Genomic DNA, 24,495 nt, shown 5'->3' with positions numbered 1-24,495 from the left:
GTATCATGAATCTAATTTTATAATTGTTGTGCCCTTAAGGTTAACTTCTCTTTGTAACTCTTTATCAGTGCAGTGAAACAGTGTTCTGAAGTGTGGCTTCCTTAGCATACTTCAACATGAGATATTATTTGTACTTTATGGCCAACTTTAAAATGAAGGCACCCTACACAGTTTGCTACACTTAGGGGTCGAGTATTAAATTGTCTCTGACATGCACTCTCATTAGTTTCCACATTGATGGGGGATTCATCTGAAGACCTGTACAGCTTTAAGTCATTAATTTACAAAGTAATTTGTTTCATTATCACATATGAGATTATGCCATGCCCTTTTAAGATTCCACATTTATTTGCCTCTTTCTCCACACAAATTAACCACAAAATTATATTTCTAGATTGTGTATCGTGCAGACTAGAGGCAGATGCATCGTTGGACAACTTAATGATATAGTTTAAAATGGGAATGGGACTCTTTTACCCACTCGGACAGACAGCAAAATTCTAATGTGCAATCTGTGCGTATTAAGACATAATTAGTGAGATGCGACATGTCAGCAGATTTTTCCATGTATGGTTTGGTGATGTACTGCTGTTCAGGCTTGGATTGTGAAATTGAAAGATAATGTTCCATGCCTGTTTTGTCTTTGTGGTTTGTAACATTGAACTAAGCAGAGTAATTCAGCAGAGACTACCAGTTAAGGCTTTTAGTGTACTTCATGCATAATGTATAACTCTAAAACACAGGGAATGCAAAGGTCTAGGAACACTTATATGCGAAAAGGTGACAGTATATATCATTATGTATTCCATTCTTATACAGTACTTCTATTATGCTGTAATTCTGGACATTATTTAGATTTTTTTTAACCCCCAAAGTTCACTGAAATCTCCTGAAGGCATAATGCAGGGATTCCCAGCTACCGGTGTGTGTACCTTACACTCTCATAAAAAATGGTACATAAGGGTACAAAAGTTGTCACTGGGGTGGTACCTTTTTAAAAAGCACACTTTTGTACCTAAAAGGTACATATTGGTGCACACTGGTAGTGGGCTTTTCCACTGGGTGCAGTACATAGTACCCAATACTTTTTTTTGTACCACCTCGGTTGGGCTTCCAAGCGACCCGAGCTGATACCAAAACGTGATGCGAAAACAGTGTAGATCACTGATTGGTCTGAGAGAATCGTCACTACCAGATTAGCTTTACCTTCATGCTAGCTTGCGCTGTCTCGAGTAAACCTGTTGTCATCTGTGCTTTGCTGTAAGTTACCAAACTCCCTTTTAGCGATGAAAAACATCTACAGGTTGAGAATCAGGAACACAATAACTTGGAATTTGTGGTGGCACATTCATGACGCGCATGTTCGCATATATGCTTAAATGCAACTTAAATGAAGCTCAGCGGAGCGCGTAAACTGACGCCACGGGTGTTTGTACAGAAACTGTCATGTAAGACAGAGGAAGTGATAAACGCGATGTGCAAACATCTGTTTGTGGTGGTCAATTTTAATTTTGTGGCGGGCTGAGAAATAGATAAATGTATGGGAATGTACAACGACGCTTTCACTTGTATGATGTCACAGCAGTAGGCAGCGCAAATATAATGACACACCTATAATCCCTCCCACTCCGAAGTGTTACTAAACTCGATGGAAAAGCGAACCGAGCCAAAGTGAGGTGAGCTGACCCGACCTGTTATCTGAATGACACACAACTTGCTTTATGATTATTAAAACCATCTACTGTAAATACAAAAAAAAATGTATCCCCCAAGTAGACTTTTGGGTAACACTTTATTATAATGTTCATGATTTAACATTAGTTCATGTATTAACTCACATGAACAAACCATGAGCAATACATTTGTTACAGTATTTATTCATCTTTGTTAATGTTAGTTAATAGAAATAAAGCTGTTCATTGTTTGTTCATGTTAGTTCACAGTGCATTAACTAACGTTAACCAAATTTTAATAAAGTATTAGTAATTGTTGAAATTAACATTAATAAAGATTAATAAATGCTGCACAAGTGCAGTTCATCATTAGTTCATGTTAACTTATGTAGTTAACTAATGTTAATTAATGAACATTATAATAAAGTGTTACCAACTTTTGTGATACTTAAATTCAGTTGTCAAAAATGTGCTAGTACGTTCATTTTTGTAAAAACAACCTATTTGAATTTTGTTTATAAATAAGTTTGAACTATGAGATATGTCTAAGAGAAAATGAATTCATAATTGCTCCTTGAACTGTCAAATCTTATGAAGCTCATGTATAAGAGAATAGGATGCTCAGTGGTGAGCCTTTTTTAATAAGTAAGTCTGAATGATTTAAAGCCTTTGATTATATTAATGCTAACTTGCTAACACATATTTAGGATTATATAAATATGTAAGTTCTGTTGGGACTGCTGGGGTACATACATTACTGTAAGACAAATCAGGTTGGAAAACTGCTATAACAGCACTCATCTCTGATAAAAGGCCTTGTGTCGTGCTCCACACCCATGTTATTTTACTTTACCCACTACAGTATATTTAGCTTCTTCTTTTGTCTTTCATTTTGTATTTTCATCTGAAACCTACTGTTCATTTTTTATGTATTATTACTGCTTTATTTTGTCATGATTCACTGCTGTCTGTCTTTGTCTTTCCTTGGTTTGAAACTACATGTTTTCTGTCATAGTTTGACTCTAACCAGACAGTCACCAAACCCAAGGGCGGCGATCAAAGAAAAGGTAAAATATTAAAGCTCATCCTGAGAGTTGTGTGTCTGAGACATGACGTACTTAGACAATATCTCTGTTCCAAAACTTGAAGTGTCTCATTGCCTACTAAATGAGTAGTCAGCTGCCTTCTAAGGGAACCTGATAAGTAATTTTATTAATAAAACATTTTTATAATTCAAAGAAATCTATTTATAATTTATTAAAAAAAAATGTCTTTAAAATCCTATTGTTTATGGATTGCATACTCTGTGAAGGATATGGTAGAACAGGGGCGAAAGTACCATTTTTCAGAAAAATGTAATTTAAAAAGATAATGTTAAAGACATTAAAGATATATTTTTGCTGTGGTCAATAACTCACAAGTGTGGTCTATCAATACCAGGTGTAATTTTGAACAAATGTAAAACGAGTTCAGTATAATTTCACTTTGAATATAAGTAACACAACAGAACAATATAGATTTTTGTGTAACAGTTTTTAGTAAATATACATGATTGTGAACCTGTTAATATGTAACTGCAAACATATTTTGTTATTTATCTTTGCAAAAAATAATGAAATTACATTTTCATTTTAAAATCACTTAAATTGTTGAGAATAAAACATTTTTTCAACAGTATGAACACACCATGAAAATGAAATTAACTCTTTCACCGCCTGCGTTTTTTAAAAAAGTTGCCAGCCAGCGCCAGCGTTTTTCATGATTTTCACCAAAGTTTAATGCCTTCCAGAAAAAATGTTCTTCTTTAAATATATAAACATACAATATACCAGATGAAAGAACAGACCCTCTGCTTTCAAACAAAACAAAAAACGTTTCATCCTACCTTCAGTGGTTCTTTTGTAATCAGCTTTTGAATATGGGTAGGTTTCTGCAAAAACACCACATTTTGAGCAAAAAGCAGAGATAATTCCATTTTTGTGACGGACTTTTCATAGAGATCCCATTCAGAGCGATCTTTAAAACACACGGACATGCAGCCGCTTGCCAAAGGGCAATACTTCCGGGTTTAAAAAGTTGTGGAATATAGCGGTATTGCGGAAAGACGGAAAATCTCGTCATTGGCGGGGAAGCGTTTTCTCTTGGCGGTGAAAGAGTTAAATCAAATTATCATAATATAAACGTTCAACATATACAACAGTATTAGCAGTGGGACAGAAGTAACAAGTGTTGCTTTCCTGACATTTAAACTCGATTTACTTTATTTTGGAAAAACTCTGAGAAGGCAAATGTCAGGATGTATTAAAGCACTAAAAACCTGTAGATTGATCAGTAATTTAACACATGAAACCAGAAACACAACGCGTTATAAGAAAAAAATTACAGACTTAGGAATTTACTTATCATCGAAAACAGCTTTCTGCACCTACATGGGCAAAATGGCGAAATTACGAAATAAAGCAGTATTTTTCAGCTCTATCAAGGGTTTCGTGGTATAGATGATGTCATAGTTTGAAATGCAAATATTATCAGGGCTCGGAGAAAATCACTTTGTTACTTTCGTCCCGCGTTACTTCAACTTTGTTTTCATAATTTATAACAAATCCTCACGATTCAAGAAAGTTGAAATTTATTTAAATTTTAAGTTGAATAAACTAAAAAAATGTGAGTGCAACAAGTAATTACAGTGTGCCTTTAAATGTGGCTTAAATGAGGCAGCATAACTGAGTTGATGAACATATTGGAATAGACTTTGCATCAGATCCAAAAATCTTGCATTAGTGGGCAACTCACCAGGTTTTGGAACCGAGCAAGTGCGCCTCTCTTTCCTTCTCTCCCTATAGTCTCCATAGAAACTTCTAGTGCAGTACAGAACTCCCACATTGTTTAATCTTGCTCTCCCCTTCTGCCGTGCTATAGTAGACACTGCTCCTTTTATCTCTTCTTTTATTGCGCATCAACAGACTTCCTTTCTGACCTGTGCTTGTCGTTTCTCATTTGTGCAGTGGACACAGAATACAGGTTGTGATTACTACCATGTTTCTGTACGTGTGTTGCTGTCTACGCACGCCCAATTACAGTTTTTCAGTTCCAATTTTTCAGACGCTCTTAGAGTTATAGCAGTTTGTGTAGTAGGGAGACACGGTTGTTAACCCTGTAGAAAGATTAATGGTGAGTCTTTCTGTGATAAATAGACTTTGGTGGGCAGCAAAAACAGGATAGGGAAAATAAAATCAATAAATTAAATAGCAGTACATTTATTTTTATTTACACTGTCAGAAAAAAAGTCAAAAATGGTCCCTTGTTGTCACTGGGACGGTATTCTTAAAGCATTCATATTAGTACCTAAATGGTACATATTGGTATACATATGTGTACCTAATTGGAATATATTAGGACCTTTTTAAAGAGTACAGCCCCAGTAAACCTGGTTAGCTGCCTATACATTAGCAACACTTTACTGACTTTAAAGGCTATACTCGCTCTAAAAAAAGCTAAAATAGCACCAAAAGCTTGTAAACATAGGGTAACCATTTTTAGTGCTATATAGCACCTATTAGGACCCATTAAGAACCGGTTATATAGCACCACTATAGCACCAGATAGGGTTCTATATAGCACAATGGTTCTACACGGGTACTACATAGGTGCTATAATGGTTCCCCTATGATTACGAGCCAGTGAATCACTTTTAATGCTATTTAGCATCGTTTGTTTTTAGAGTGTAAGGCAGTACATGTGTCCTATCAAAGAATGCAATCCCAGAATGCATTGCCAAGTTCTTAGTCTGCTGATGATAGATGTACTCATAGTTCATTTATATGGTAATACTTTACAATAAGGTTGTATTTGATTACCCTCTGGGGTCCTTAGGTGATTTGGCATCCTTGCGCAGATTTGACCTGCACTGACATTTTGTGCTTTTTTGAGTTGCTTAAAACTGCATGCATGAATTTCTATAAATAGTTTTTTGTGTCCGTGGCACGACTTTCTTTTTTTTGTGTCATTTTATGTATTGTTTTCTCATTTTATCCCCCCTATTTTTAAATCATTGTCGCTTGGGGTTAGATTTGGGGCTTGGGTGGATGTACTTTTATGTATTGGTTTCTAAATATTTTTCTTTCACTTTTAAAACTATTCTCGCCTGGAGTTGGGGTTTGGGTTAGGATGTCTAAAAATGTAACAGAAAATGATTCTAACCCCAACGCCAAGCAACAATCCCTACTGAAAAATAAGCTGGTAGCTGGTTTAAGTGGCAGTAGCTGGTCTAAGCTGGTCCTTCCAGCCTGGCAAAGCTGTTCAAGCTGGTGGGTCGGCTGGTCTTTCAGTATGACCAGCTAAGTCCAGCTAGATCAGCTTAAAAAGTGCCCAAAACACAGCTAGACCAGCTTGCTACACCAGCAATACCAGCTAAAACCAAGCTGGGAGACCAGCTAAAACCAGTTCACCAGCTTATGCTCAGTAGGGATGGTAAGAAAATGGGATAAAAACTATTTATAGAAATTTGTGTGAGTGACACGACAAAGACATTCCTGCTCAAGGCACCAAAAAAGAGTTGAATTTTTATGCCATGGACACAAAAAATGAATCCATTTTTTTGTGACAATAACACTTTCCATGAGATCAGTCTGAACTAATATCAAGTATTGTTCATTTGTTAGTGGAGATCTTTGCGTTTGTCAGTGCAAAATTTCATAGGTTTGGACACACATACTAATAAAAATGTTTAACTTGTAATGCACTATAAGTAGGGCTGTCACCATTATGAAATTTGGCTGACAGTTAATTGCCTAATAAATTGTGACGATTATGACGATTAATTGACTGTTTTATTGCTTTGACATTTTATTCATAAAATACATTTTGTTTGTTCATTAAATAATTTTCACACACTGTTGTGATTTAATTAAATATTTTGCAAGGTTTACCTAGCAGTGAATATTAATACACAAAACACATATTTAAAATTAATTATTTGATAATAGTTCATAATGCTTATGAAAGTTTCAACCCAGTATCACGAAATTGCGTGACTATCTCACGCATGGACCAGCGTGAAAATGTCACGCTTTGCTGCGTCTGAGCGTGAGCATGTCACTCTTTTCTGTTTGTGTCACTGTCACGTATTGGTTACTCAACTTTTTTGTCCTATTTTCAAACCATTGTCGCTTCGGTTTAGGGTTAGATTTACATAAAATGACATCCTTACCTAAAGAAACTCTAACCCCAACGTCAGGTGACAATTGGGTAAAGTTTAGAAAATATAAAAGAATAAGCCTTGTATCTTTTTTTTTATAAACCAATACTTAAAGTGACAAATACTTAAAGTGACATATAACACAAGCACCAAATCTAACCCTAAACCGAAGCGACAATGGTTTGAAAATAGGACAAAAAAGTTGAGTAACCAATACGTGACAGTGACACAAACAGAAAAGCGTGACATGCTCACGCTCAACACGGCAAAGCGTGACATTTTCACGCTGGTCCATGCGTGAAATATTCACGCAATTTGGTGATATAGAGTTGAAAGTTTTGCAGGATTCCTTTAAATGCTGTTTTTTCCACTGTATTAAATGGCTTTGCAATGTATTACATTGTCAGTTAAGGTACGCCATTTGATACCGTCTCGTTTATACAGGCGCTACAGCTCCCCCTTGTGTTTTTTAGAGTAATGTGCAATCATTGCGGTGATCTGAAATCTTTGCAATAAGGTCAAACAATCGCAACGAGATGATTATTTAATCATTGTGACAGCCCTTACTACAAGTCGCTTTGGATAAAAATATGTAAATTAACAAATGCAACCTTATTTAAAGTGTTAGCATTCATAGTTCAATATTGAAAAGTATTGGCCAAAAAATTATCTATATTAAAAAAACAATTAAATGATCAAAATAATGAGTTGTTAACATGGCAACATGCACACTGAGTTATGAGGTGCCCCTAGGGACTTTTTTCAGAATTACCATGCATATACATGTACTTTTCCTCTCACATACACATATGAAACCAAATTCATTCACATACTATAATGAAATGCTCACACACATACAAGTGAAATGCTTTTACAAACACAACTGAAACGCTCTCACACATACAACTGAAAATATTACATTCACAAACACAACTGAAACGCTCTCGCACACAGAACTGGGATGCTCTAGTACATACAATTGAAAATTTAAAGCTCTCACACACACAACTGAAACGCTCTCACACACACACAACTGAAACGCTCTCACACACACACAACTGAAACCCTCTCACACACACAACTGAAACGCTCTCACACACACAACTGAAACGCTCTCACACACACAACTGAAACGCTCACACACACACCACTGAAACTCTCTCACACACACAACTGAAACGCTCTCTCACACACAACTGAAACGCTCTCACACACACACAACTGAAACGCTCTCACACACACACAACTGAAACGCTCTCACACACACACAACTGAAACGCTCTCACACACACACAACTGAAACGCTCTCACACGCACAACTGAAACGCTCTCACACGCACAACTGAAACGCTCTCACACGTACAACTGAAACGCTCTCACACGTACAACTGAAACGCTCTCACACGTACAACTGAAACGCTCTCACACACACAACTGAAACGCTCTCACACACACAACTGAAACGCTCTCACACACACAACTGAAACGCTCTCACACACACAACTGAAACGCTCTCACACACACAACTGAAACGCTCTCACACACACAACTGAAACGCTCTCACACACACAACTGAAACGCTCTCACACACACAACTGAAACGCTCTCACACACACAACTGAAACGTTCTCACACACACAACTGAAACGCTCTTCAGTATGTTGTGTGAAAGCATTTCAGTACGTTGTGTAAAAGCATTTCAGTACGTTGTGTAAAAGCATTTCAGTATGTTGTGTAAAAGCATTTCAGTATGTTGTGTGAAAGCATTTCAGTATGTTGTGAGAAAGCATTTCAGTATGTTGTGTAAAAGCATTTCAGTATGTTGTGTGAAAGCATTTCAGTATGTTGTGAGAAAGCATTTCAGTATGTTGGGTAAAAGCATTTAAGTATGTTGTGTAAAAGAATTTTAGTATGTTGTGTAAAAGCATTTCAGTATGTTGTGTGAAAGCATTTCAGTACAGTATGTTGTGTAAAAGCATTTCAGTATGTTGTGTGAAAGCATTTCAGTATGTTGTGTGAAAGCATTTCAGTATGTTGTGAGAAAGCATTTCAGTATGTTGGGTAAAAGCATTTAAGTATGTTGTGTAAAAGAATTTTAGTATGTTGTGTAAAAGCATTTCAGTATGTTGTGTGAAAGCATTTCAGTACAGTATGTTGTGTAAAAGCATTTCAGTATGTTGTGTGAAAGCATTTCAGTATGTTGTGTGAAAGCATTTCAGTATGTTGTGTGAAAGCATTTCAGTTGAAACGGAAGCTGGTTGAAGTCTCCAGTCCAGTTGGTGGCAGTAGTGCACCTCAAGAGACCGAGTGTGCGGGTAAAGGATAAAATAATCATACTGAACCATTTTAACTTGTACAGTAGCTTAAGTTGAGGTATCCTGCAGTTTTTAAATATGCCTAAAAACTTTTATTATCAATTATAAACTATTGTATGGAGTCAAGGGATTGGGGGCGTATGCTTTCACACAACATACTGAAATGCTTTGACACAACATACTGAAATGCTTTCACACAACATACTGAAATGCTTTCTCACAACATACTGAAATGTTTTCACACAACATACTGAAGTGCTTTTGCACAACATACTGAAATGCTTTGACACAACATACTGAAATGCTTTCACACAACATACTGAAATGCTTTCTCACAACATACTGAAATGTTTTCACACAACATACTGAAATGCTTTTACACAACATACTGAAATGCTTTCACACAACATACTGAAATGCTTTTCAGTTGTGTGTGTGAGAGCTTTTCAGTTCTGTGTGTGAGAGCTTTTCAGTTGTATGTGTGAGAGCGTTTCAGTTGTGTGTGTGTGAGAGTGTTTCAGTTGTATGTGTGAGAGCGTTTCAGTTGTGTGTGTGAGAGCGTTTCAGTTGTGTGTGTGAGAGCGTTTCAGTTGTATGTTTGAGAGCGTTTCAGATGTGTGTGTGAGAGCGTTTCAGTTGTGTGTGTGTGAGAGCATTTCAGTTGTGTGTGTGTGAGCGTTTCAGTTGTGTGTGTGAAAGCATTTCAGTTGCGTGTGTGTGTGAGTGTTATATTTTCAATTGTATGTATGAGAGCATCTCAGTTGTGTGTGTGAGAGCATTTCAGTTGTGTTTGTGAATGTAATATTTTCAGTTGTATGTGTGAGAGCGTTTCAGTTGTGTTTGTAAAAGCATTTTACTTGTATGTGTGTGAGCATTTCATTATAGTATGTGAATGAATTTGGTTTCATATGTGTATGTGAGAGGAAAAGTACATGTATATGCATGGTAATTTTGAAAAAGTCCCTAGGGGCACCTCATACTGAGTACCCATGTACACATCAAGCTATTTGTGTGGCGTACAGAGTTGCTGCCTATGTAGAGAGTTTCAGTTTGATAAAGATGCTGCATTAGTAAGCAGCTGCCTATATAGGCAGCAGACAGCTCACTGCAGGATTTAGAAGAAAGCATACATCTCCATCTCATTTCTTACTCCTAAAGCAACACAATATACTTCCTCTCCATCCCTGTGATTGTAGTGCAGTGCTAACCTTCTTCCACTGCTGTAGTGTGTCCAATGTTGCTTATACGTGCTAAAATAGTTACCTCTCCTGTCATAGCGCTTCAGACATTTAGGTTGTCTTTTGTGTAAAAGAAAGATGGTGGAAATGAGTGCACAAGACTTTCGAGCTTGAATCCCTCACACTCCTCCATCGAGGTACCGCAATTTCAAACGAACGTCGCTCCCCCTCCCAATACATGTCAGTGACTGTGATCCACCTCTTCTCTTTTTCTGCCTCTCTCGCTTTCTGCCTGTCTCCCTTCCTGTACGTTTCTTTCCTTGCACCCTCATTTTCATTGCAACAGAGGGAAAGGCGATGGAGCATTTCGTCTGCCGGAGGTGAAAAGAATTCCTCGAGTGTAAGTAAAAAAGGCCTGACAAGGAGAGATGGAAAAGCATGAGGAAGTAAAGGAAGGTTGTTGGGAGCAGAGAGGAAGCGGGGTGGAAAGACAAGGAAATTGCGTTAGCTTGTTGTTGGGCTCCTCTTATGCATTAACGACACCTCTTTTCGACAAAATGCTTCTTCTTTAGCGTTTAGCATGCAAGTTGGCTGCTTTTGTATCCGTTTTGTCAACTGTCAGCCTGTTACATTGAGTGAATTATAATCAGGCTACTATCGCCCCCTTGTGGATGGAAACTCGATCCTGTCAACCCAAAATCAGTTAAGGCTTTGAATGAAAGGCAAAGAGAAGACATCCTTGTCCAAATAATAGAACAACTAGACACATATTGGACAAAAATGTTTTGGTCTCTGCTTGATCTACACGTGTGAGTTCAGTGCGTGTGAGTGTGCACATGTACATGTTTTTATTTTCCATTTATATAGTAAGGGGCACAAAAATAAAACAATGCTGATTTTCGACCCACAGTTGAGTAAAATATGGACAAACCCAATCTATATGTTATGAACCTGTGCTGGGTTGAGCTGCATCTTGTTTTGAAGATTGCATCCACTGTCAGCTGCATACGTCATCTGAGTTGTGTCATTTCAGGAAAAAAAAACATAAAATGAACATTTCTTCTTACATTGGGGGCCAGTGTGGCCTAATGGTTATAGAGTTGGGCTTGTAACTTGAAAGTGACTGGTTCGAGTCACATGGCCGGCAAGTTACGACTGAGGTGCATTGTAGTAATAGCTGCCCTATACTCAATGGGATGGGTTAAATCAGGAGTGGGGAACCCTGGGACCAGGGTTCCCCAAGGCTGGGTTAAATGCAGAGGTCAGATTTTTAATATGGGTTACCTTACTTGACAATTACATCCTTTCATTGAAATGTAACTGTTGCTGTAAATGTTTACTGTAATAAAAACCTGTAATAATAAACATGGATGAAATATGCGGCAGACAAATGTGACCTTAGGAGGACGTAGCATTAAAAATGAGATGCAGCTATGTTTGGGTTATGGACATTTTCTAGGTAAATCTAAACCACTTGTTGGTTTTGTTTATATTTTCCCAACCATGGGCTAAACAACACAACATTTTGCATTATAGTAGCTTGATTTTAAGAAATATGTGTTCACACGAAACATGATCTCACAAAGTTTCGTGGGTAGTCGCGGAGTGTTTCGTTCATTCGTTTGTGTTATTGTCACGGATCTCCGCATTTTTTTTTTTTTTGTGTCCGTAACACAGACTTTCTTTCCGTGTTTGGGGTTAGATTTAGGGTTTGGGTTAGGATGTCACTTTAACTATTGGTTTATACTATTTTTTTTCCGGATTTTTAAACAGTTGCGCCTGACGTTAGGGTTGGAGTTGGGTTTGGGTTAGGATGTAATTTTATGTCAGAAAGTCGTTTTAACCCCAAACCCACACGACAATGGTAAAAAAAATAGGAAAAACAACTGAGTAACCAATACGTGAAACTGACACGGAAGGGAGGGTCCGTGGTATGGACACGGAAAAATTAGGAGATCTGTGACGGTGACACGGATGGATGAGCGAAGTATTCCGTGACTATAACACAGAAATTTGTGAGATCAGGTTGTCACACTACTTTAACTCATCAAAATTAGTTTAATAATTTAAACCACGCTATATGTTACAGCACTTTATGCAGAGGTGGACACTACTTGAGTTTTTATGTTACATTTTGCAAGAATCTGTGCTTTATCATAGTGTTTGTCTTGGGAAAAAATTACTTTACTTTACTAAAAAATTTTCACATTCTAAAGTATAGAAGCATACTGTGTATTCCTTTTATATTGCATATTAAAATTGATTTAATACTTAATTCCATAAAAATGGTGTACTTTTACTTTTCTAGAGAAAGTACTTTTTACTTAAGTAAAAGTAAAAAAAATAATGTACTTAAAGGGATACTTCACCGATTTAGCATTCAGCTTTGTATCTGTAGAAACCCGGCAGTATTACTGAATGACCATGTTTCCCTCCATCATTTCCCCCTGAGAGGAGAGATATCTGCATTTTGGTTCTGCAAAAAAGTCCTCCGATGATGCAAAAATCGTCATATTACATCATCGGAGGACTTTTTTGCAGAACCAAAATGCAGATATCTCTCCTCTCAGGGGGAAATGAGGGAGGGAAACATGGTCATTCAGTAATACTGCCGGGTTTCTACAGATACAAAGCTGAATGCTAAATCGGTGAAGTATCCCTTTAAATATTAAATATAAACCAAAAACTTGAAATTATGAAATGTAGTGGAGTAAAAATTATGATATTATGCTTTGGAGTGTATGTTTTCCAAAAAAAAAAACACTGATAAAATGCAAATACTTGAAAATTTACTTTTATGTAGGAAGTAAAAATACTTAAGGGAATATTTCATTTTCTTAACAAGGGTTAAAAGAAAAATCCAGATAATTTACTCACCACCATGTCATCCAAAATGTTGATGTCTTTCTTTGTTCGGTCGAGAATAAATTGTGTTTTTTGGGGAAAGCATTGCGGGGTTTTTCTCATTTTAGTGGACTTTGGTGGAAACCAACACTTAACACTTAACACGTAAAAAACGTTTCAAAGAACTCTAAACGATCCCAGGCGAGGCGTGGGGGTCTTGTCTGGCGAAGCGATTGTCATTTTTGACAAGAAAAATAAAAAATATGCTCTTTTAAACCACAACTTTTCGTCTGGGTCCGGTCCAGCGCGACCTAACGTAAATTCGTAGTGACGTAGGGAGGTCACGTGTTACATATATAAAACGCACATTTGCGGACCACTGTAAACAATAAACTGACACAAAGACATTAATTAGTATCATTCCACATACAACAATGTCTGAACGGTCCTCTTTCAACACACTTGTAAACACTGGGGCGGAGTTTCGCGTTCGTCCTCTGTGACCTCTTGACGTGATGGCGTATTGCGTGGGGTCGCGCTGGCGCATCACGACCGGATCTGGGCGGGAATTTGTGGTTTAAAAGTGCTTTTTTTGTCAAGGGTTACAGTCGTTTCGCTGGATGGGACCCTTGTGCCTCGTTTGGGATCGTTTATAGTCCTTTGAAACTCCGTTGAAAAAAACTGTTAAGTGTTGAGTTAAGTATTAAATGTTGGGCTCTATTAAAGTCCATTAAAATGAGAAAAATCCTGCAATGTTTTCCTCAAAAAACATAATTTCTTCTCGACTGAACAAAGAAAGACATCAACATTTTGGATGACATGGTGGTGAGTGGGTTATCTGGATTTTTCTTTTAAGAAAATGGACTATTCCTTTAAGTAGTGTCCGCCTTTGACTTTATGACTAGTCAAGATTTAAAATAGTAATGAAATTACTTGTACAGCCAATTTGATTATACGTAAACATTTAAGGCAGTAAAACAATTTAGCAGCGCAAAAAAATATTCTTTCTCTCATCGACGTCTTCCAAAACCTCTATGACTTTTATTCTTTTATGTAACCCAAAATAAGTTATTTACAGGACTGGTAAATTTACAGGTTGTCAAATTCAGGTTATTGTCTTTCCACATTAGAATATCATATGGTTTTGCAGCTGTTTATTTGTGTTTTGGGTGAACTGTCCCTTTAAGCATCCTCTTCGCAAAACTAACAAACAACAAGAGGCAAGCAAGGAAACTTATTGTCAGTCAAACCTCAAACAAGTCATTTATGTGGTGTTTGCCAATTTTGCCAATCTGTCAAACATGCAATCAGCTGGCATTTGAGCCGAGGGGAAGCCAGCAGCAACTGCGTAATTGATCGACTCGAATGTTTTGAAATATGCTGGTTCATTCATCTCATTTTCAGACAGGTGGGAATAGATTGAGGAGGAGAGGAAAGAAGGGATTCATCAGGCATCATGACTAAGAGTCCCTTTAACTGCACTGACTCTCATTTTTATATTCTTACCATCCATCCCAGCCCAAGTGATTAGATTAATCAGCCTCTACTGTATAATGCAATTTGCATAAGAGGCCGTATAGCTGTAGGATACATCATTACTTTATGGATTAGACTATATGCATTTTCACCTAATAAAGTCATGAACAGAAATAGCCGTGCATAAACTTACCACAGAAATTCCTGTAATGTGAATAAGTGAGCTGCTCCATATGTTGTTTAGTCTGTCATAAACGTAGCAAGACTGTAATTTAGACATACATTACAAATGCCCAAGAACAGTTGAGTGTTGTGTATTTTTTAAACACGCATTTCTATGACACAAATGTCCCCATTGCAGAACATTTTGTCACACTCTGTTTTCAAACTTAATCAAAATGTTATAATTTGGCCAAACCTAATATTTATTAATAATATGGCAGGTAAAATATGTTAACTATGATACAGTTTTGTATGGGAATGGTTTTGGAGGATTAATATAGTATAGCACGATCACGTTGTAATTATTTTTCTCTTTTGTGAATGTTCAGGACAAATCCACCACAGACGACCAGCGATCTTGGGACAGCTTTAAAACCATGAACCCCGATCAGTCGTATGGCAGCAGTGAACACAAGGACAGGCTGGAGTTACTCAGTAAACCCTGGGACACTTCCTCCGCAATCACACCGGACACATCCGAAGGAGACTTCCAGACTGAAGTGTGAAGAAAACACACATCATCCACAAACTGAGTGAAGACTAAACTCTGGTACATACACCGTCTGTGATCTTCAGCAGGACGTTCGCTAAAGGATTCTGTACTTGTTTACAGGTGCGAGGACAGATCAGAGAAGAAGAAGCTCTATTCTATATTTTCACACAGAGACATGAAATGAACGTGTGGGGCTGGGAGCATATGGTAAAAATTTTTAACAAACTGTTTCTGAGATGTCTTGATTTTACTCCAGAAAAAAATCTTGTTCACCTGTTTGCAGATTTGGGAATTTAAAAAAAGTAATATTTCTGCACCCTTCTTTTTATAATGGAGAGAAAAAATCCAGTACTAATGATTCGCACACTGTTGAACCTTTAGGGTTTCTCCTCTTTTCATTCCTTGGATGATTCTAGGTCCGTTATAGTTTATCTTTTTGTTTTTTTAAGGGAGAGAGGGAAAGTTTTAAAGGGTTCAGTAATATGTGCCATCTCTTCTGCTTTTCATCTCTGCATCAGGCATACACACAACATCATTGTAGTGTTAAATATCTTTTGTGTGTGTGTTTTCATTTGGATTGTTTGTCCGATCTTCGATTTTTGTTTCTTAAAAAGTCGCCTAAACTTCAGGTATCATGTTTTTGGAGGCACTGATAAAGGCTTTTGATTTATGTGTTCCAAAATGTGGGGAGAAAATATTGTGCTTTATTTTTATTTGCAACAGCTGTTCATGCACACTAGGAAAATATTTTTGATCCCGCTTAGCTGTGAGCCTTCAATCCTACACAAAACAAAAAGAGAAATCACATTTATTTTCCTCAGTTATTTCCCACTGTTTTCCTGGCAGCATGGCGTTCCAGAATGGGTTTACCCAGTAGGACATAGACACACCTGGATCTGAGAACTAAATTTAAAGAACTGCTAGTGTTAGTGTTAACCATTGCTTTTTCATTTTGATCTACCAACATAAAAGTGAATGATTGTGCTAAGTTTCCACATTTCTGATACTTTCCCATCTTTGTGCTGTGCAGAAAGTTGCGGTTTGTGATGTTTTCATTTAAATCCCATGCTCTGTTTCAAAACCTAATGAGCTGCCTACGGAGGAAGCGTTTTAGGACTTCATGAGTTCGCTCCTGACGCGGAGGCTGTTGTATAATGCAGGCAACCTAATTATGCTGCCTACTAAGTAGCCTTGTTTTACCCAAATTCTAAGTCAGTATTGCATGTATCCTTTGCGCAGAGGGCCATCCCACAATGCAATGTGACAGCCCAGAGGAAAAAAATATTGTTTAGAGGTATTTCTTTATTGTAGTGTAGGAGATTAGGTGCTCAGTTACTACAACTTGGACCCTAAAAATTGCTGGGTTATTTTTCAACCCAATTATGGGTCAAAAAGGGATGCGCCCAGCCACTTGCGTTGAAATTTAACTTATGCTGGGCTGTTTTAACTTATTGTTGGGTCAAGTATATCCATTTTCGGGGTTAATTTAACCCAAATGTTGGCTCATCCCTTTTTGACCCAATGCTCGGTTGAAAATAACCCAGCGTTTTTAGAGTGTAGTCTAATGATGTTGAAACCTATCCCAGCAATCAATAGTCATTCCACCATTTAGTTTAACTATAGACCCATTATAGTCTGGCTATGAGTAACCTACTTCTAGCCAAAATAAACTTGAATTTGGTTACATGTTTTGACAAAATAATTTGCGCAATATATATGATATTTCTTCATGTAATCAAAGTCAACAGTTTTTTATTTAACATTTATTTTTATGTCTTGACATCTATTAAAATTTTACTGACAGATTTGCCTTGTTTTTGCTCGCTCTAGATTACTCATGGGATTTAACTTTGTGTCATGCAAATTTTTCGCTTGAGATAAATATTTTCAACTTGCGTGAGGGCACGTTTGTGGCGAATAACGCGTGTTTTCGCAGCAATTGCGTCGCCCAATTCACGTCATTCGCATCGCCCCGCACGAGGACGCGTCTGATCGTGTCTTTGCATTGACTTTGTATGTAATCTACTCGCGCAAATTGTTGAACTCGCGTTTGGTGTGTATGCCTCATAAGAGGTCTTATCCTACATACACACCAAATGCATAGCATCGCGTTGCTCGCTCTAGATTACTTGCGGGATTTAACTTTGTGTCATGCAAATTTTTCGCTTGAGTTGAATATTTTCAACTTGCGTGAGGGCACGTTTGTGGCGAATAACGCGTGTTTTCGCAGCAATTGCGTCGCCCAATTTATGACATTCGCATCGCCCTGCGCGAAGACGCATCTGATCGTGTCTTTGCATTGACTTTGTATGTAATCTACTCGCGCAAATTGTTGAACTTGTGTTTGGTGTGTATGCCCCATAAGAGGTCTTATGCTACGTACACACCAAACGCGTAGCATCGCGTTACTCGCTCTAGATTACTCACGGGATTTAACTTTGTGTCATGCAAATTTTTCGCTTGAGATGAATATTTTCAACTTGCGTGAGGGCGCGTTTGAGACGAATAGCCCGTGTCTTCGCGGCAATCGAGTCGCCCAATTTGAGTTATTCGCATCACCCCGCGCAAGGACGCGTCTGATCGTGTCTTTGCATTGACTTTGTATGTAATCACCTCCCGCAAATTGTTGAACTCGCGTTTAGTGTGCATGCCCCATAAGAGGTCTTATGCTACGTACACACCAAACGCGTAGCATCGCGTTGCTCTCTCTAAATTACTCGCGGGATTTAACTTTGTGTCATGCAAATTTTTCGCTTGAGATTAATATTTTCAACTTGCGTGAAGGCGCGTTTGAGGCGAATAGCTCATGTTTTCGCGGCAATTGCGGCGCCCAATTTGCATCGTCCCACGTGAGAAGGCTTCTGATCGCGTCTTTGCATTGACTTTGACTTTGTAATCTACTCACGCAAATTGTTGAACTCGCATTTGGTGTGTATGCCCTGTTATAAATGCAAAATCCATTGCTGGGCTGAAACAAATGTTAAAATGCATTAAGAGCATGGAGCTATATAATTGTCTAGATTGTATAGGTAAAATAATCTGGATTTGGGTAAATTTTATGTTCACACTGAAACCTTCAAAAATCTTGATTGCATATTGAATTTGAGCTCAGTTTGCTACATTGTAAAGATGTCTTTAATGGAGACATATGTGAGATTTCTCAGATTTTTCCCAAGGAGAAATATCTGAGAAAGAATTTAAATTAGCTCTCTCCAAATTTTGATTCGATCTCTGATTGATGTCTAGGAGAAATAATTAAAGAGATTTTATCTTTGATTCTTCATTATATTTAGAAGCCCAGTAAAAAAATAAACATCTACTGAAAAATATCATTCATGCTACAAACTTCAGCTCAATTTATCCAGGACTTTCTCACCCAGCGTGTTCTGTGTTCGTATGCTTATTAATGTATTGTAGTGTTAGCTTGCCAATTAGTGAAGCACTATCTACAGCGTTCCAAAATCGTCCACATTCGAGCTTCCATGACGGTTGTCTATACAGGCATCTCGCTAGGCTTTGCAACAGAGTGTTTATTTTTTATCTGCGGCATTATTCTACCAGTAAGCCTGAATTGATTCAGATTTATTTCTGCTCTCCGACTGCAGAGTTTGACAGTCGGCTTAATGTTAAGCAGACTGCAGAGGTCATCTTTGCCAACCCATTCCTCTTTACAACCAGTTCATTAGTTGTGTTGGCTGATGTAACTGCACACGGTGACTTGGAGTGGGAAAGCGAGGGAGAAAGTGGAAATGGAGAGAGAGGTGTGGTAATTATCTGGCCGGAATAGCGATTTGTCATGACATTTTTCTTACTTGGCGCAAGTTTTTATCTGCTCAAAGATCCCTGAAGTCAGCACATCATATAGGCACAGTGGCAGGACAGGAGCATGCCATTTCAGCCTTTGGAAGTAATCTGCACTAATGGGGTACACGAGCTTCTCGCTTCCCATGATATATATCTCCAAACCGCTGTTGCGGTTAAAACTAGTTTATCTTTCCTTTATTAACCACGGGCCAAGATTCAAGGTTGCTGTCATATATGAGTTTAATATTTTGCATGTGTGGTATTCACGACTTTGGTCACAGGAAGTGAGGTCATTCATACCAAACCAAACAGGTAAGTCCTCCATTTTATGCAGCTGTATGCATACAATACATTTACAGTGCCTGTTTTGTTTTTGTTGCTGTTTTGTCTGATGCAGTTGTCAGTTTTCTTTTTCATAAATTCATCATTCTCCTTTGCATATGAGTGTTTGATTTTTTTATAAACGTTTACAGAACCCTACTTACTGTAGCTGGAGAATTACACCTAAAATCCCACTAAATTAACTATGTTTTGAACAGATTTGTGTATTGCTCTTTAAAATCTTGAAATTCTTGAGAATGGCCTTACACTCACATAAAATTTGGAGGATTATGAGGAGGATTATGGTTACTTTTGGTAAATGACTGAAGAACAGTCTAATGGCGGACCTATTGGAGATCGAACACGTTTCCTTGGACTTCCTAATCTATGGGATGTTTTGTCATGTTTTAAACTTTGAATCCTTCCCTTGCCAGCACACACAATCCCATTGGCTAAAGAAGATGGCTATTAAAGAAAATCCTACTTGCACCATTTAAGTTTTTTATACATAAGATTGTACAAAGTAGTCCTCTACTGTTTTCATAGAGTGTCTTTTTATATGAAAATACATTTTCAAACAGATTTAAAGACTTGTTTAGTGTTTCCTTCTCGTAGATTCAGTGTTTTCAAACAACAAACAAGTTTTCCCCTCAATGTTTTTGAAGATCTAATTAGGATGTTCTTTTCTTTGATTCTAAATTTATAGGTGTCTACTGTGTACTCATCTTTCCCCTTGGGTAGGACGTCCTATGAAAGTCTTGTCTCAATATTCGTTATTATTAAAGGGGCCATGGCATGAAAATCTGACTTTTTCCATGTTTAAGTGCTATGATTGGGTCCCCAGTGCTTCTATCAACCTAGAAAATGTGAAAAAGATCAACCCAGTAACTTAGTTTTGGTAAACCATTCTCTACAAGCACATGAAAAAATAGGTTGTTGAAATTTGGCTCTCCTTATGATGTCATAAGGAGCTCTTATTATAATGATACCGCCCCTTAATCTGCACTATCCAACCACAGCACTGCCATTTAGTGCAGAGAAAAGCACAATTGAGTTTTAATTGTAACAAACCACCATCATTGTGATCAGTGTTTGAATTGCATTTTAAAGGACACACCCAAAACGGCACATTTTTGCACTCACCTACAAAGTGGCAAATTTAACATGCTATAATAAATTATTTATATGATATTTTGAGCTAAAACTTCACATATGTGCTCTGAGGACAGTAAATATTGATTTGACATCTTAAAAATGTATTGTGCCATGGCCCCTTTAAAGGGATAGTTCACCCAAAAATGAAAAATGTGTAATTTTCTCACTCTCATGTTGTTACATTTCTTTGTTCTGATGAACACGAAGGAAGATACCCTGAGGAATGTTTGCAACCAAACCGATCATGAGCCACATTCACTTCCATGAAATTTTCTTTCTTAATATGGAAGTGAATGGGGCTCAGATTGGGCCCATGAATTTACACAGGTTTGTAACAACATGAGAGTGAGTAAATGATGACAGAATTTTCATTCTTGTGTGAACTATCCCTTTGAACACTCATATAACAAAGGTTTTAATAAGTAATTTTGTAGACAGGGTGTGATCACCCAGCATGGGTTGTTTACCAAATGCTGATGTTGTTTATTTTGGGCTCAGTGTGTGAATTTAGTTCAATTTATTAAACTGAAATTTGGAAAGAAAGAGAATGAAAGAAAGAAGCAAAGATAATCACAATGCCTGCGAAGTCGAAATAGTCTATTGGTGTGTATAATTCAGCCAAATGATTAAAGCTCTGTTCCAGAACAATGCCGATTAGCTAGACGTCCATTTCGAGCAGTCTGTCTCCGCTTACGCGCTCATCAGACCATATTCGTCTCCCGTTGTTTCCAGACGAGAACAATGAGTGCAAATTGTGTTTTCCGCAATCGCAAATATTTGGAGGCCCCTTAGAAACCCAAAAGATTGCAGGCTTGATCCCTCGTCTGTGCTGTTCAAATGAAAGCGCTTCTGCGTTGTGTCCCTTCTGAGGGCCTCTTTGGCAGATTGCCTCATCTTAAATGCAATTGGCTTAACGTCCAACAGGCAGCCTCTTCAAGCCGCTGCGCTATCAATCCGATGTGCTGTGCCTGTGTGTAATCTAATGCGGTGGCTCTGAATGTGGCCCCCAGGGCCCCTCCACAACAGTGTGAAAGTGGGATGAGTGGAAAGGTTGCTCTATTCAGCAAGGCAAGATTTGTGTCCGGGTAATGAGGTGTCCTGCGCAGCCTCTCATTCAGTTGCCTGCTAATAGCATCTATCGCCTCTTCAAATGAGGCTTTGAGAGCGTTCTTCTTTTAGCTTGTTATTCCTTACAGTATACTTTGTTTATCACATCTAATTTAACAGATATCAGCACCCATGAGTCAGTATTTTCTTTTGTTATTTAGAGATTTGACCTCAATCAAATGAGCTAAATGGAGACATTAACTCATACAGAACTGTACATTAAAAGTGGCTCTTGAGTTTAAGCTAATAATGACTCAAAGAGCCCCTCTCTTTTCAGCTTTTTTCCACATTTTTAGCTAACCTGAACTAACAATGTGCAATAATCTTTGTTAATGTTATAGTTAATGGCAAGAAGCTCAGATGCAAAAGCGGCTAAACGTCACTTCTGTCAAATCCCCCAGGCCATTCAGATATACCGCTATGCTTGGCAGAATCCGCTAAATCCAACAATGATTTTTCAGCAAAGTCCTCTAAGTACAGGAAGATGAATGTTGGTGCGTGAAACGACCATGGATCACTTTCAAACTAGTGTCCTTGGACCTGATTTCAACCCAAATGTGGCAGTGACATGGATCACTGCCACAGCGCCCTCTAATGTGTGGTTCAGTTTCTTACGTCTTTACATTTTGACATTTGTAATGTTTTTTAGTTGCATCTTTAGTAATTTTGCAACTTTTTACTATGTCTTGTCCAAAGAAGTGGATTTTTTTTAGAAGTGGAGGTTTTTGCCAAACAAAACTTGCATGCACTTAGAGGATTTTGCAGAAAAAGAAATTCAAATTTGCACCAATGAAATGACTAAAGTGACATGGAACTAAGGTTTTCAATTATTGATGTTTGTAGTAACAACTTACTTACATGTTTTAGTAAATGATGAATTTAAGATGAACTAAGATTAATAAATGCTGTATTAAGCTTGGAATACACTGCAAGATTTTTGAACTTTGTGCGACATGGATTGTTTAAACTTGGGTACGACGTTGGAGCAGATGTTGTAGTGGACAGTGCTTCGACACATGGTGGTGACGCACTTCTGGCGACCCGAGTTCGAATCCCGGCTTGAGGTCTTTTGTCAATCCCATACCCCTCTCTTCACCCCATACATTTCTGTTGTCTCCTTAATTGCTATCTATCCAATAAAGGCAAAAATGGCCCAAAAAATAACTAAAAAACTAACTGTACGATGATGACACAGAAGCTTTGACAGCTGCGTCACGCATTAGCGCAACGTCACCAGCATGCGTTAGTGGTAAACAAATACCAGTACGCAGGTTGTAGCAGCAAACACACTGTGCGTTGATCATGCTAAATTTCTGACACTGTCAGAAGACTATCGTAGGCTATTGTTGGACGCAAGACTGGGAAAACGGACGTCTTTGAACCTCTCTTACTGTACGAAAAAAGAAATCACAGAAATCGCGACGATTGTATTACGATTGCAATCTTAAATCTGGACAGCCAAAAATCGTGCAGTGTATCCCGGGCTTAAAGTATTGGTCATTTTTAGTTCATGTTAGCTATATAGCATTAACTACGCGGTAAGCAATAGCCGGGCCAGTGAAATAACGGTTAATTATAGACCAAATATAGTCCGGCTATAAGTAACTCCACTTCTACCTAAATAACCTTAGATTTGGTTACATGCCGTTTTTGCCAAAATGTTCAAGGTGATTTGCTTTCATTTCTTTTACATGTTCTAAGTGTATATGCATCGTCTATTTTTGGGCTAAATTAAGATGTCTATTAGACTTTCACTGGCAGCCCAAATTTTGCCTTGCCATTTTTGCCAAAATTGCTTCCTGGGAAATGTTTACTAATGCAAACTTATAAGTGTTTCCAAAATGTTTTTGTGTGGGTTTATTTTTCACAAAATCTCAGTGTCTTGGCCCGTCTTCTCTATTAGTTTCTCAGTTTCTCAGGCAAATATAACAAACATTTACATAAAATACTTAACGCAATGTGATACCTAAAGGCATTTGGTAGATGCTATAAATCCTGCCTATTTTTTCTACTTCGTTTGTCTTTTAAAGCTGGTTGAATGCTTGGTGTCTCCCAAAAGAAAGTTCACATTTCATGTGGGAAATAAATGTGGTTTCATATGGCGTTAACTAGATGTTTTTCCTTCTATGGATGCCTGGAGGACGGCCATGGATAAAAGGGCACATTCAGGACTGTATCGGCTGCAGGGAATGTCACATGCCATACTCAACACAAAGATCATCAACCCTAACCCAAGCTTCAAGGCAAAACAAAAACCGATCCATACTAACATAGACTTTGTCAAAAAGGAAATAGCGCTTGGTACAGTACTACGTAGACAGGAATGCATCCGGGCTCCTCATATGGATGGATCTATACGGCTTCCATTACACAACAGTTTAGCATTTAGAACTCTTTGGTTTGAGTTTAGCTTAATGAATGTTTTGAAGACAAAAGATTTGAAAGTGCATTTATTTTTGCTTCAAAACCATTTTAATGATGCTGTCTGGGTTCAAGGCTTGCCCATAAAGTGACCCAGCCATGACATTAAGAGTCTGTACAAATGAGCTATCTTCTTGAATAAGTCAAAGCATGATTTATTTTACCCTTTTATTCACAGTTCTGCTTTATTACAGGAAAAACAATGTGAAAGCCATTCTGTTAAAAGTGTTTTCTCTGACACACGTTTTAATGCACTGCCCATTCTTTTGTGAGCTACTTTAATCAATGT

General features: G+C 37.8%; 1 protein-coding gene across 3 annotated transcripts in view; it reads left to right on the top strand.

Moving 5' to 3' along the window:
* Positions 1-16,014, top strand: part of adgrb2 (adhesion G protein-coupled receptor B2) — a 344,222-nt gene extending 328,208 nt beyond the window's left edge. For all 3 annotated transcript variants that reach the window (XM_055220590.2, XM_055220588.2, XM_073858267.1), the window contains 2 exons: positions 10,710-10,763; positions 15,235-16,014. In XM_055220590.2, the coding sequence (XP_055076565.2) occupies positions 10,710-10,763; positions 15,235-15,411 (231 nt within the window). In that variant the 3' untranslated portion in view covers positions 15,412-16,014. The remainder of the gene's footprint in view (positions 1-10,709; positions 10,764-15,234) is intronic.
* Positions 16,015-24,495: the final 8,481 nt, after the last annotated feature.

The sequence above is a fragment of the Misgurnus anguillicaudatus genome, chromosome 20 (genome assembly GCF_027580225.2).
Source record: "Misgurnus anguillicaudatus chromosome 20, ASM2758022v2, whole genome shotgun sequence".
Lineage (NCBI taxonomy): Eukaryota > Metazoa > Chordata > Actinopteri > Cypriniformes > Cobitidae > Misgurnus > Misgurnus anguillicaudatus.
This window is presented reverse-complemented; position numbering and strand designations above follow the sequence as displayed.